General features: G+C 56.5%; 1 protein-coding gene across 2 annotated transcripts in view; it reads right to left on the bottom strand.

Annotated features, from left to right (window-relative positions):
- Window positions 1-814: 814 nt before the first annotated feature.
- Window positions 815-11520, bottom strand: part of QSOX1 (quiescin sulfhydryl oxidase 1) — a 36856-nt gene continuing 26150 nt past the window's right edge. For both annotated transcript variants that reach the window (XM_058274818.2, XM_058274819.1), the window contains exons 9-12: window positions 8582-8704; window positions 7199-7346; window positions 4590-4769; window positions 815-2685 (exon numbers count right to left, since the gene is read on the bottom strand). In XM_058274818.2, the coding sequence (XP_058130801.1) occupies window positions 1895-2685; window positions 4590-4769; window positions 7199-7346; window positions 8582-8704 (1242 nt within the window). In that variant the 3' untranslated portion in view covers window positions 815-1894. The remainder of the gene's footprint in view (window positions 2686-4589; window positions 4770-7198; window positions 7347-8581; window positions 8705-11520) is intronic.

Here is an 11520-nt window from a genome sequence, read left to right as displayed (position 1 = left end):
CCCCCTTCCAGTGCTGGCCTCCAGCGCTCCCAGCCAGCACCCCGGAGGGAGCGGCTGCTGCCCAGGCCTCAGGTGCTTGACCTCTCAGCCTGCAGGGCTGGGGCAGATGAACAGTCAGCCCAGGAGGACGAGCAGGTAGACGACGGGAACAGGCCTTGGAGGGACTCCACAGAGAGGCTTGAGGCAGGAATACTCCCAGGGAGTCTGCAGGGAACAGGGGAGGGCTGACCCCTGCCTGCTCAGAGGTCTTTCCTACCCTGGCTGCCCCAGTAAAAGGAGTGTCTTTGGCACCCCACCTCCATTACCCAGTGCTGAGGCTGTCAGAGCAGAGTGAAGAAGTCAAAGAGAAAACTCCAAATCAGACTGAGGCCCCTGCCCCCCTGAATGAGGTTCATTATCAGCTCTGAGCCCTGTGAAGCCCAGCAGGCTGGATTAGGGGCAGGCTCTCTAATCCCAGCTGGCTCTGCCCTCCTGGGCAGCCAGGCCAGGCCCAGCTCTCCCAAACAAAGGTTCCTCAGAACTGGGGGCCTTGGGGCAGGTGCTCCCAGGGAGGGTGTGAGAACAGGAGCAGGCAGGACTGGATATCCCCCGAGGTACATTTGGGGGCTGAAGGGGCTCAGGGTATAGGCACCATGTGGGGAAAGGTGGGCATCCCACAAAGGGATGTGGTGATGGCACCTTCTCCCCCGCAGAGCAGGAGCTATGTCTGCTGGGGGAAATCAAGTCTGGCTGGATTTCAGGTGAGGCTGGACTGTTTTCTCTCTAGGCAGTGACACTAGGTCTCTAAGTAGCAAGTTGAAAAAAACACTGATGCTTGCCTCTGCAAAAATAATTTATTCCAAATCCCCCAGCCCCCACCAAGCAGTGGGGTAGTGGGAAACAAGCATGGGTACAATGTTGTCCTCCCCTCAAACCCTCCTAAACTCTACACGTTGGAGAGGACACCCCTTCATTACTCAATCCAGCACCCTCCACATTAAAAAACTAGCATCTATTTTTGGAGGCCAAAATATCAAAGACAAAAGAGCCAGCTCAGAGAGGGGTAGAGCCCAATGGGAGGAAAGCACATCAAAGCAATCATCTTTTCCCTGCAGCTTCAGGCGGCCTCTCACAGCGAAGCCCAGAGCCAAGGCACTGTGGATCCCACATCCTTCCCCACGTCCCAGGACCCGCGTCGTCGGGTCCTGACAAGCAAGCCACTCAGGCAGAAGCCCGGCCAGGCAAGTCCACTCCAACTCGGACCCCCACTCTTCCTGCAGGAGGGCCCAGGTCCTCCCTAACACCCTGACTCAGACCTCGCCTGGGAGGTTTGACTTCTAGAAACTTCTAGACCCTGCGCTGAGGTAAATCCTACCCAGAAGATCTGAAGGGGAGGATGGGCAGAACACGGAGGGCCAGAGATGGCCTCCCTTCTCTGGAGCAATGCTCCTGTGTCCAGAAGGGAGGGGGTGGACAGCGTTGGAATGCAGTGAGGTCCACACCGCCCCGCCCAGCCCTGGGGACCCTCCTCTGGAGGAGAACCCTTGGAAACTGGCTTCACTGGCCCCAGTTTAGGGCCAAGATGAAGCAGGAGACTGAGGCTTCAGCAAGAATGGGGCAGGCCTTCGAATAAGCTGAAAACAGGAACTTGATGCTGAGGCCAGGGACTCAGCCTCCCTAACCCCAGCGTCCAAGGCTGCCCCGCCCCCTCTGCTGCCAGATGACCTGGAGCCTATCTGCATCTGTGGAACACTCCTTCCCAGCTGGCCCAGAGGTTCACTGGAGCAAATGGTTTTCCTGGATTTGTACCCTCCTAGGCTGGGCAGGGAGCAAGGGTGGGAGGGCAGGGGACTGGAAGAGCCCCACGGGTGGCAGCTCCCTTTCCTGTCCCCCTGCCCCCACCCAGATGAACAGTTCAGGCTGTGGGGTGGCTAGCGCGGCCCTTAAGCGCCCTCATCCTGGCCCGGAAGTACGTGTACATGGCCAGCAGGCCCATGAAGGACAGGGAGTAGAGCCCCACACAGAGGCTGACATCCAGGTGGGAGAAGCCCCCTTCTAGCACCTGCAGCCACTGGCCTGGGCCCCGCACAGCTCTGGCCTCGGGCTCCCCCTCAGAGATGACGGCCAGCTGCTTGGAGCTGCGGCCCACTCGCCTTGGCCGTGGAGGACCTGCGAGCAGATCCTTGTCAGCCTGGAACTCGGCCAGCAACACAGCACCCGTGTCTCGCTTGCTCAAGCGTCGCTGCCCCTGGGGCTGCTCCAGCTCATCCCGCTGACTCTCTGCTACTAGCTCAGGAGGTCCCTGGTGCGGCTCAGTGCTGGCTGTACCCAGGCCAACGCCTGGCTCCTGGGGGGGACGTGCTCCAGGTCTCTCTGCTGGAACGCCCAGGATGGTGGTCTCAGCGGGCCCTGTCCCTGGGCTCACAGTGATCCCAGCCCCCTCTTCAGCACCCAAAGGTGGATCTCCGGTCGCCAGCACCTGCACTCCTGGGATGGCTGCTCTCCTCTCTGCAGCCGCGTGGGGGGGCAGCCTGGCACCCGGAAGGTGCCGGACCACGTTGCTCAGGGAGAAGTGGGTCTTGAGGAAGCGGAGGGTGGCGTCCAGGTCCCACACAGGATCGCCCTGCAGCTCATTGTGGCAGGCGGAACAGAGTGTGCGGGGCGGCCACTGCACCTTGGGGAACTGGGGGTCCTCGCTGGGGGCCCCTGGGGAAGGAAGCACACACAGGCCGGGTGACACCTGGGCCCACCTGAAGCCCAAACCTCATTCCTCCCTTCAGGATGCCCGTTCCCAAGTCTGCAAAAAGAGTTCGCCACTGCCCTTCAAAAGGCAAAAGGCATCAAGAGATGGCAGAAAAAGGACTGCGCAGGGCCAGCTCAACAAATGGTCACCCCCACCCCACAGCCAGCCCCCTTGGCTTCCCAGGGAGGTGTGAACAGCTCCATTCCAGGCACTGCCAGGGTTACCAAACCCAGCATCCCTTTGTTCCCCCACTGCCAGTCTGTACCCCCAGACCAGACATGGGAAAAGGTGGGAAGACTTGGAATGGCCTGTTTTACAGACCTTGGTTGGTCTGTTGCCTTTTTTTCTAAGTCATTTTTTGCATTTTTCTGAAATTTTACAAATTTCATACAGTGTATATATACTGCTTTTATAATTAAAGGGAAAATGTTTTTTGAAACAAGAATTTGCTCTGCATGGCAATGCTGTAGCAGCCTGTCCCTATCAAACTGCAGCTCCCTGCGGCAGGTGGGAGTCAGCACAACTTCCTCCTCAGGTGGGCTCCACGGGGTGGGTGTGGAAAAGGGGGCTCTTGGGAGTCAGGAGGCTGCTCTCCACTCCCAGGCAGGGCTGCTGGAGCTTAAGTGGAGCCTCACTCTAGGCAGAGGGCCCAGGGAATGCTAATGCACCCACAGCTCTCTGAGGAATCTCCTTTCCTACAAGATTTGATAGGAACATAGAAGCTGTTGGCCACAGTAAAGCAGCAGCAGCAGCAGCAGCAAGTGATGTCAAACTCAGAATGGTTGTTCTGGGGAGGGGGCAACAAGGAGATTCCAGAGACGGCTTAGTGAGTAGTGGCAGGGATATGCCTTGAGCAGTAAGCACGCGGTACAGCCTGTTAATGGGCATTACTAGTTTATCTGAAAGAACCCCACCAGAGAGGGTACTGTCTTCCTTTTGGCCCCAAACTCTCCTGGCCCCGCAGCAGGCGGGGCGCTCAGGGCTGCTGCACTGGCCCCCAGGAAGGAGGGAAGTGGGAGCCCGTGGAGGTCAGGGGGCTGGGTGCTTAAATGGAGCATTTGGTGGCAGGAGGTGGGGCGGGGCCCGGGTGGGGGGGAAGAGGCACGTGTCTTCTTTTCAAAGTCCACCAGAAGTTCCCAGGAGACCAAGAGCAAGGGCGGGCGCCCGCACCACCACCTGCTCGGTTCAGCTCCTTTAACCTCGGCTCCACCCCCCGCCGCCAGAGGGGAGGCGGCGGGCAGCACGTGCCGCTCGCCCTCCCCCACAGACAGGCCAGCCTCCAGCCACAGATGGCTCCCTCCCTGTCTTGCCAGCCTGGGTCAGCCCCAGAGTCTAATGCCTTTGCCTGTTGAACCTATCAGGCCCCTGTGCATGGAGTGAAGAAAACACTGTAAATGAGGGACACTCAGAGAAGACAAGGCCTCCCCTTATGGGAATCAATCCCTGGTACTTCCAGGAAGAAGCTGGTGTCTCTTTTCCAGCCCTTTCTGTCACAAGTCCCTTCCCAGGGAGTGTTTGTAAAAAGGGCCAAGGGCCAGAAAGCAGAGGAGGGGAGGTGGGAGAGGGACCCCACAGGCCAGAGAGAGGCCCTGCTGCGGGAGTAAGCAATGGCATCGGAAAGCAGGGCTTTTAGGCTAGCAGCCTTGCTGTCCTCATCTAGAAAACAGGCCTGGGGATTCTGACACACGTCGACAGGGCTGGCAGGGCAAAGGGAAGGGCCTTGAGAGCCGGGCAGCACTGAGTCAGGGAGGCGGGTACCTAGGAGACGGTGAGCACCCGTTCCCCACTTCGGCCCAAGCCTCTGCAGCTCCCCCGCCGCGCCCTCCCTCTGTAGGCGACTCCAGCCCCAGAGGTGGCCCCTCCTTACCTGCGAGGCGAGCATTGACTTTGTTGTGGGCAGACCAGAGCCAGAGCACAGCCTTGTCCAGACTCTCCACCCCGTGCATGGAGGCAGCGGCCATACGCTCAAAGTGGCGAGCACAGTCTTGGCAGCCAAAGAAGGAGCGCACGTAGCCCCGGATGGCTTGGAGAACCTCCTGGGGTTTGGCTACCAGGGAGAGGAGACACCATTCACAGAGGTCCCACCACCAGCCCCACAGGCTGCCTGTCCTGCTTCTTCCCCTTCCAGGGGTCAAATTACAGGGGATCCCATCTCCTCCCAAACTCCTAAACCCCAGCCTCCCTTCTCTGCCACTCATCCAGGCCTTCAGCACTTACTTATACTCAGATGAAGTCCCAGCTCCTCAGCCAGACACTGGCTCTCTGATGTGGTGGAAGGGACAGCCGGGCTGGAGCACCCCTGCCCTTGTCCCCACGCTCCTATCTGCCCCACCTGCTTTGGGTTTCCTGCTCCAACCTGCGGGACCAACCTGTCGTGCCTCACCTCCCTCGTTGTGCCTCGCCTCCCCTGTCGTGTCTCGCCTCCCCTGTCGTGCCTCGCCTCCCCCGGGGACCACACAAGTCCCCCGACCTGGCTCCGCACACCTGACTCCTCCAGCTCCCTCGCCCTCCCCACCAGGCCCTTCCCTGAGCCCTCTGGACTGGCAGCGAAGGCCTCTGAATACTCTTACTGAAACCCGGTTCCACCCTGAAGACAACACTAACCTCCCCCACTGCCCATCCCAACATACCCCTCTTAATCCCTTTCGCCTCCCAGTCACATCTTAGGGCTGGAGGTGGGAAAGTATCCTCCCTGCTGTTTGTTGCTTCCAAACACCTCCCCCGCTCCTGCTGCAGACACCCCCTGATCCACAGCGACAGCAACACCCGGCTCTCTGGCCCCCTCACTACCATACCCCAAGCCATCCTTCCTCGCAGCCTCAGTGTCTGCACAGTCCAGTCTCACCTCTCACATCCCTCACCGCCTCCACTCCAAACTCCTTAACCTTGACCTACATCCGGCCCAGTTCCCCCTGGGAGCAACACCCACCACCTGACCTACGCTGTACTCACATCCTGTGCCTCCCCTGTGCCTGGAGCTCACCTCTTCTCATCTCCTCTAGGACTGTAACCCTGTAAAGATCTTCTTTCTTTACTGCATCATCAATTTCTCCCTTAATATGGGATTGTTCCAATTGGTAAAAACAATTACAATAAAAGAAAACCCTTCTTTGACCCTCAAGCACCCCGTACCACCCCCGACCTCCAAGGTCTTGCCTCCTCTTCTCTCAGCAGCCCAGTCGTACCAGGCCATTCTCTCCACTGCTCCACGACGCCACGTCTCCCCAGGGAGATCCTCACCTGGAGCCCCTGGCCTCTGGAAGCCCTTTGCTTTGGGGGCCCTCCTGAAATCTCAACGGCTACCTGTATGGACTCCTCTTCCTCCAGCAGAGGCCAGGAGGTCGTGCATCCCAGCTCAGCCCTCAGTGCTCTTCTCTCGTGACCTCTATCGCCTACAGGCCAGTGGCCATAAAAGTCCTACCCTAGCTCCTTCCTGGACCTCTCCACACAGCTCCAGACCCGACTGTCCACATCTCCATTTGGATGTTTACCCAGCACAAAACAATGTTACTTCTCCTCTGCTCCCTCCCTCCACCCCAAGCCTGCCCACTTCTCAACAGAGAGCACCACCACTTGCCAGTGTCAGGCCAGACTAGCCGGGGGGTCTGCCCTGAAGTCTTGTTCCCTCACACTCCTCACCCAATCCATTACATCCTATCAGCTTTACCTTCAAACCTCCACCCATAGGTCCGGGCCACCATGAGCTCTCCTGGGCAATTTGCATAACCTCCCCGCTGGCTGCCTGGCCTGCCCTCCGCCAGTCAGGCAGCAGTCCTTCTAAAGCAAGGATCACTCATGTTGCTCCCCTGCTTAAACTCTCCAAAAGTTTCTCAGCACACTAACCCGAAATCCAACCCCCTCACCAAGACCTCCAAGTTCGTGTGTGCTCCCCTCCCCTCCCCGCCTCCCTCCCCAGCCTCCTCGCCCTCACTCCCAAGACTGTCCCTCACTCCTAAGACTGTCCTCGGGAGTGGCAAACACACCACACCTGTTCTCTGCACCTCGCCCCTGCCTGGGAAGGCTCGCAGACCCATCATCCCACAGCTGCTCCCTTCTCCGAACTTGGGTCTCAGCACAGGGGCACCTCCTCAGAGACGCCTTCAACGCCCTAATTTCTTAAAAGCAGCAACTCCCCTTCCCGGCCCCCTCTCACACATCATTTTGCTTTATCTTCTTCCCAGAACTCATGGTTATACCTCAAGTTTTCTATTTGTGTGTTGATTATCTGCCTCCTGCCACCAGAACACTAGCCACTTAAGGGCAGGCACTTTGTGTCTTAGGCCCTGCTGCCTCCCCAGCACCCAGGGCAGTGCCAGGCATTTTGGAGATGCTCACCAAAGACTGGCTAGTGGACCGACTGATGCTGGGTCTCCAGCCAGTGGGGTGATTCCAGGAGTCACCCTTCTCCCCATCCCCACTGAGAGCAGGACAGAGCAGGATTAGATGCACAGTGGGGTGAGCTGGCCCTGGACTTACCTGTCTCTTGTGGGTGGATGATGTTTTGCCGAGCTGCCTGCACAGTCAGGAAGTGGAAGAGGAGCCACAAGGAGCAGGGGAAGCCCCGGAAATGTGGCTCACTCCCCTGGCAGCCAACCCAGTTCACCTTCTTTGCAATAACAGCACCCTGAGGCATACAAATCAATGTGAATGTGAATATGGGAGATGGAAGAGAGAAGATTCCAGGTCAGCACACAGCCCTCAGGCAAACACGCTCCCTCTCAGTCTGTCACCTTGAAGGTAGCGTTTTCCTTCTGTTGGCTACATCCATCAAAGGAGCAGCAGCTCTGAAAACTTACAACGTACATCAAGTTAGATCCTTACTGACTTCAACTTTCCCATCTGTAACACAAGGGGGTTCACCCGAGGTCCCTTCAAGCTTTGGCACCCACAAGTCTGCAGGATTTTGTGCCTCTCCTGGCTGCCGTGGCCCACTTTTGCAAACAGCAACATGAGCAGGAGCCCAGGAGAGTGCCCCTGGAAAGGACCAGAGAAGCCATGCTGGGAAGCATGATGTGCTTGAAAGCAAGTGAGAGCAGTGGCTAAAAACTCTGGGGTCTCATAATTGGTTTTGTTTGTTTTTTTTAAAGATTTACTTTTTATTTATTTCTCTCCCCTTACCCCCCTCCCCGCCCCCGTTGTCTGCTTTCTGTGTCCACCCTGTGTGTTCTTCTGTGTCCGCTTGGATTCTTGTCAGTGCCACCAGGAATTCACATCTCTCTTTGTTGCATCATCTTGCTGCATCAGGTCTCCGTGTGTGCAGCACCACTCCTGGGCAGGCTGCACTTTTTTTGCACGGGGTGGCTCTCTTTACAGGGTGCACTCCTTGCACGTGGGGCTACCCTACGCGGGGGACACTCGTGGGGCAAGGCACTCCTTGTGCGCATCAGCACTGGGCATGGACAGCTCACCACACAGGTCAGGAGGCCCTGGGTTTGAACCCTGGACCTCCCATATGGTAGGCAGATGCTCTATCAATCGAGCCAAATTCGCTTCCTTCACAATCGGTTTTAAACCCTAGCTCAAACACTTAATGGCTGTGTGATTTTGCTCAAGTTCCTAGATCTCTCTCAACCTCAGTTTCTTCATCTGTTAAATGGCGATACCACCACCTACCTCTGACTCACGTTATGAGGCTTAAATGAGATCAGGCACATAAAGAGCTTAAGCACAGTGCCTGGCACATGATGGGAGTGAAAAGAAGAGTAGTCTATTAATTATTAGTGGAAGAACCCAATCAAAACCACTGACTCCCTCCCCAGTGCAAACTAGTAAAGGAGGTCAGAGATTATAGTGTTAACCCTTCCATTCCCACAAATACCGAGGATGGGGAGAAGATCTTCATTTGCCACCAGGACTCACCTCGTTCCTGTTGTCCAGGGCAGTTTTGAAGAAACTGTAGGGAATTTTCTTCCTCTGCTGCCTCCTGAGCCAGTCATTTGTAGAGTGAAGGAAGTTCTGGACTAAGGGCTGGCCAGGGAAGTACTACGGGGAGGAACAAGTGGAAGTTGTAGAGAGAGAGACAATTCTCCCTGAGTTCCACAGCCCTGGAGAAGGAAGAGGGCTATGCAGAAGTGGGCCAGGGCCATTTTTTGGAACGTTGCAAAACTGCCAGAAAGAACATTCTGCTTAATGCACAAATGTGGATTCCTTACCATCTTTACTCTGGGGCACCTTGTAAGACTGGAGGAGAGGGGAGGGGAGAGGAGAGAGGCTCTAAGCGGGGCTGGGACCTGAAGAGCTCCCCCCAATCAAGGCTTCAGGCTCCCATGGTGACCTCCAACCAAATGCCACTGTGAGGAAGGCCTGAGCACTTGTGCCCTCCCGGGAGCTGCTGGGACCCCTGGGACACATGGTCCTCTTTAGGAGGCCTTTGGAGGGAGTAGCTGACTTGCCGACTAAATAATGGGCTAGGCTGGGCTGGCAAACGCCTTTCATTTATATTCCAGTTCGGGGGCTTATAGCCAAATCTTGATGGTTACTCTCAATAGTCTCTGAGGAACATGAAAAGCTACTCTGACAACAAGTCAACTCAAATCTGATTAGTATCAGCACTTTAAAACCACAAGGACTCCAGGGAGAAAGATATGTATGTGTGTGTACAAGCATGGGTGTACCAGGGGGCTGGGCAGTGGAGTGAAAGGCAGGAGAGAGAGAGATGCAGCAGCAGAGCAGGTCAGCTAGCCACAAAGAGGTAGGCCAAGAGGACAATGACAAGACACGCAGAGGAAAAGGAGCAAAGCAAACTATCTAAGAGACAGGAATGACAACCAGACAGAAAAAACTGTTAAGGGATCCAGTCCTCTGAAAAAGCCATTAAACATGTCTATCAAACCTTCCTCCAGAATGAGGAGTGGTTGGAAAGCATCCTATGCTTTGCCACGCTCCTCGTGGTTAGCTCGCCTGAGTCTCTCTGGGGCTCACCACATAGATTTACAGCTTCAAGGCTGCATTTCTCACCAGATGTCCTGAATTGGAACCTCCTGCCTTCCAGGGCTGCAGTGTCAGGAGGAGGATGAATTAAATGGCTCTGGCCTGCAGAGTCCTCTGCTGTAAGCAGGGAAACTCTGGTGACCACACGCCACCCAGTGGCCAGCCCTGCCCAGACACCTACTGGAGGGAGTGGACAGAGCAGGGAGATGCCCTGCTCTGGCACCTGCAGAACTTCCAGAGTGTCTCTCGACCAGGCACACCCAGAGCTGACACTTCCTTGAGGCTGAGCTGGGCAGAGGAGGCGTAATCACCCATTAGGCTTTCAGTTCCCCTTGGGGGCCATGCATGGAGTGGGCTGAATGAGATGAGGGTGGAAATCCCAGCTCAGCCACCCACTGGCCTGCAGAATGTTGGACAAGGCACTTTACCTGTTTGAGCCTTTGCTTCCTCATCTATAAAAACATATATTTAATACTAATACCTGCCTCATGGAGTTTATGGGATATAAAATAAGCTAATACACCAAGAGCCCTTTATAGAGTCTGGCACCCTGTCACAGCTCAAGAAATGGTAGCTGCTATTATTATTACATTCAGGAAAAAGCAACCCAAGCACAGGCAAGGCCCAAACACTCTGCAGTCCCAAGGGGGAGTGTGAGCAAGCTCCACATGAGGGTTTCGGAGCCAGGGCCTCAGGCTCCTCTGCTCCACTGCAATTTGTTCCTGACTTTCCTTTGCCATCTCTGAGGACCCTGGCTTCCAGCTGGGAGAGCACCTTCAGCTCAAACTCACTTCCAGAGCCTGCTGGGGAGGCAGCTCCAGAGGCACCACTGAGAGGTGCTGCTAAGCCTCTGCCCAACCCAGGTATTCCTTGGCTCTTGATCATCCTTTCCCCTTACCCTGGTCCCAAATGGAAAAATCAGCCCTGTGTAGAGCTGAGATGCCAGTGACCCACAGGAAGCCACTTCTCTGGGATGAGCCTTCAGAGTGGGCTGGGCTGAAAAGCACTCTGGAGTGTTCTCCTCATGTGTTGGGCACATAAAACCACTCAAGGTTGTTTTTCAGCTCAGATTCTATGGGCCCCAGGACTCAGCAATTTGGGGACCAAGCAGCTCTTAAGGTCTCTGGGGAAAGGTTTCTACTGCCAGGGCAGGCTGAAAAAAGGGGGCTCATTCTTCTTGGGACTGCCATGAGGAGCCAAAGGCTAGTCTGCCTTAGACGACTGGGACGAGCACTGGCTATCAGCTCACAGGGTCCCCTTGGTGCAATCACACATATACATGACCAAGTCACAGGGGCAGGAAGGCCATGACTGGGCGAGGGCGAGGAGAGAAACTAGGCTGTCAGGGAATTCCCAGGAGAGAAGGGCACGAATCACCCCCAGTGGCAGCCCCGGCTGTCCACAGACCTGCCAGCAAGGACAGCTCAAGTCTGCCACCAGGGTTGAGAGCAGCCGAGTCAGCAGGCGGCCTCTCCATGAGGCCAGAGCCCACATCTGACTCAGCAGAACTCAGCAGGAGGAGGCGTGGGCTTTAAATAGGGCAGCATTGGCAGTGGATCTAGAACAGTGAAAAGGGTGTGGGAAAAGGAGGGAGGCAGACACACAGAAGAGGCAGCTCACAGCTCACCTTCAGAGAGGAAGGGGAGTGGCAGAGAAAGGAGCACAGGCGCCTGGTCCTGGGGCCCCTCTTGTCCCTTCATTGGGGGTGGGGTGTCCCTGGCAGAGGTCTGGGCTGGCACGGGATGTGACAGAGACTGGAGAGGAGCAGCCCACAGTGCACTGTCCGGAGGCAGCTGCGGGCCCAGCGTCCTGCCAGACCAGGACCCCCGGGAAGGAGGGGCTGGCGCCTGGCTTGCAGGTGCACACTA

The sequence above is a fragment of the Dasypus novemcinctus genome, chromosome 13 (assembly GCF_030445035.2).
Source record: "Dasypus novemcinctus isolate mDasNov1 chromosome 13, mDasNov1.1.hap2, whole genome shotgun sequence".
NCBI lineage: Eukaryota > Metazoa > Chordata > Mammalia > Cingulata > Dasypodidae > Dasypus > Dasypus novemcinctus.
The sequence above is the reverse complement of the archived record's forward strand: the minus strand, read 5'-3'. Positions and strand labels throughout refer to the sequence as shown.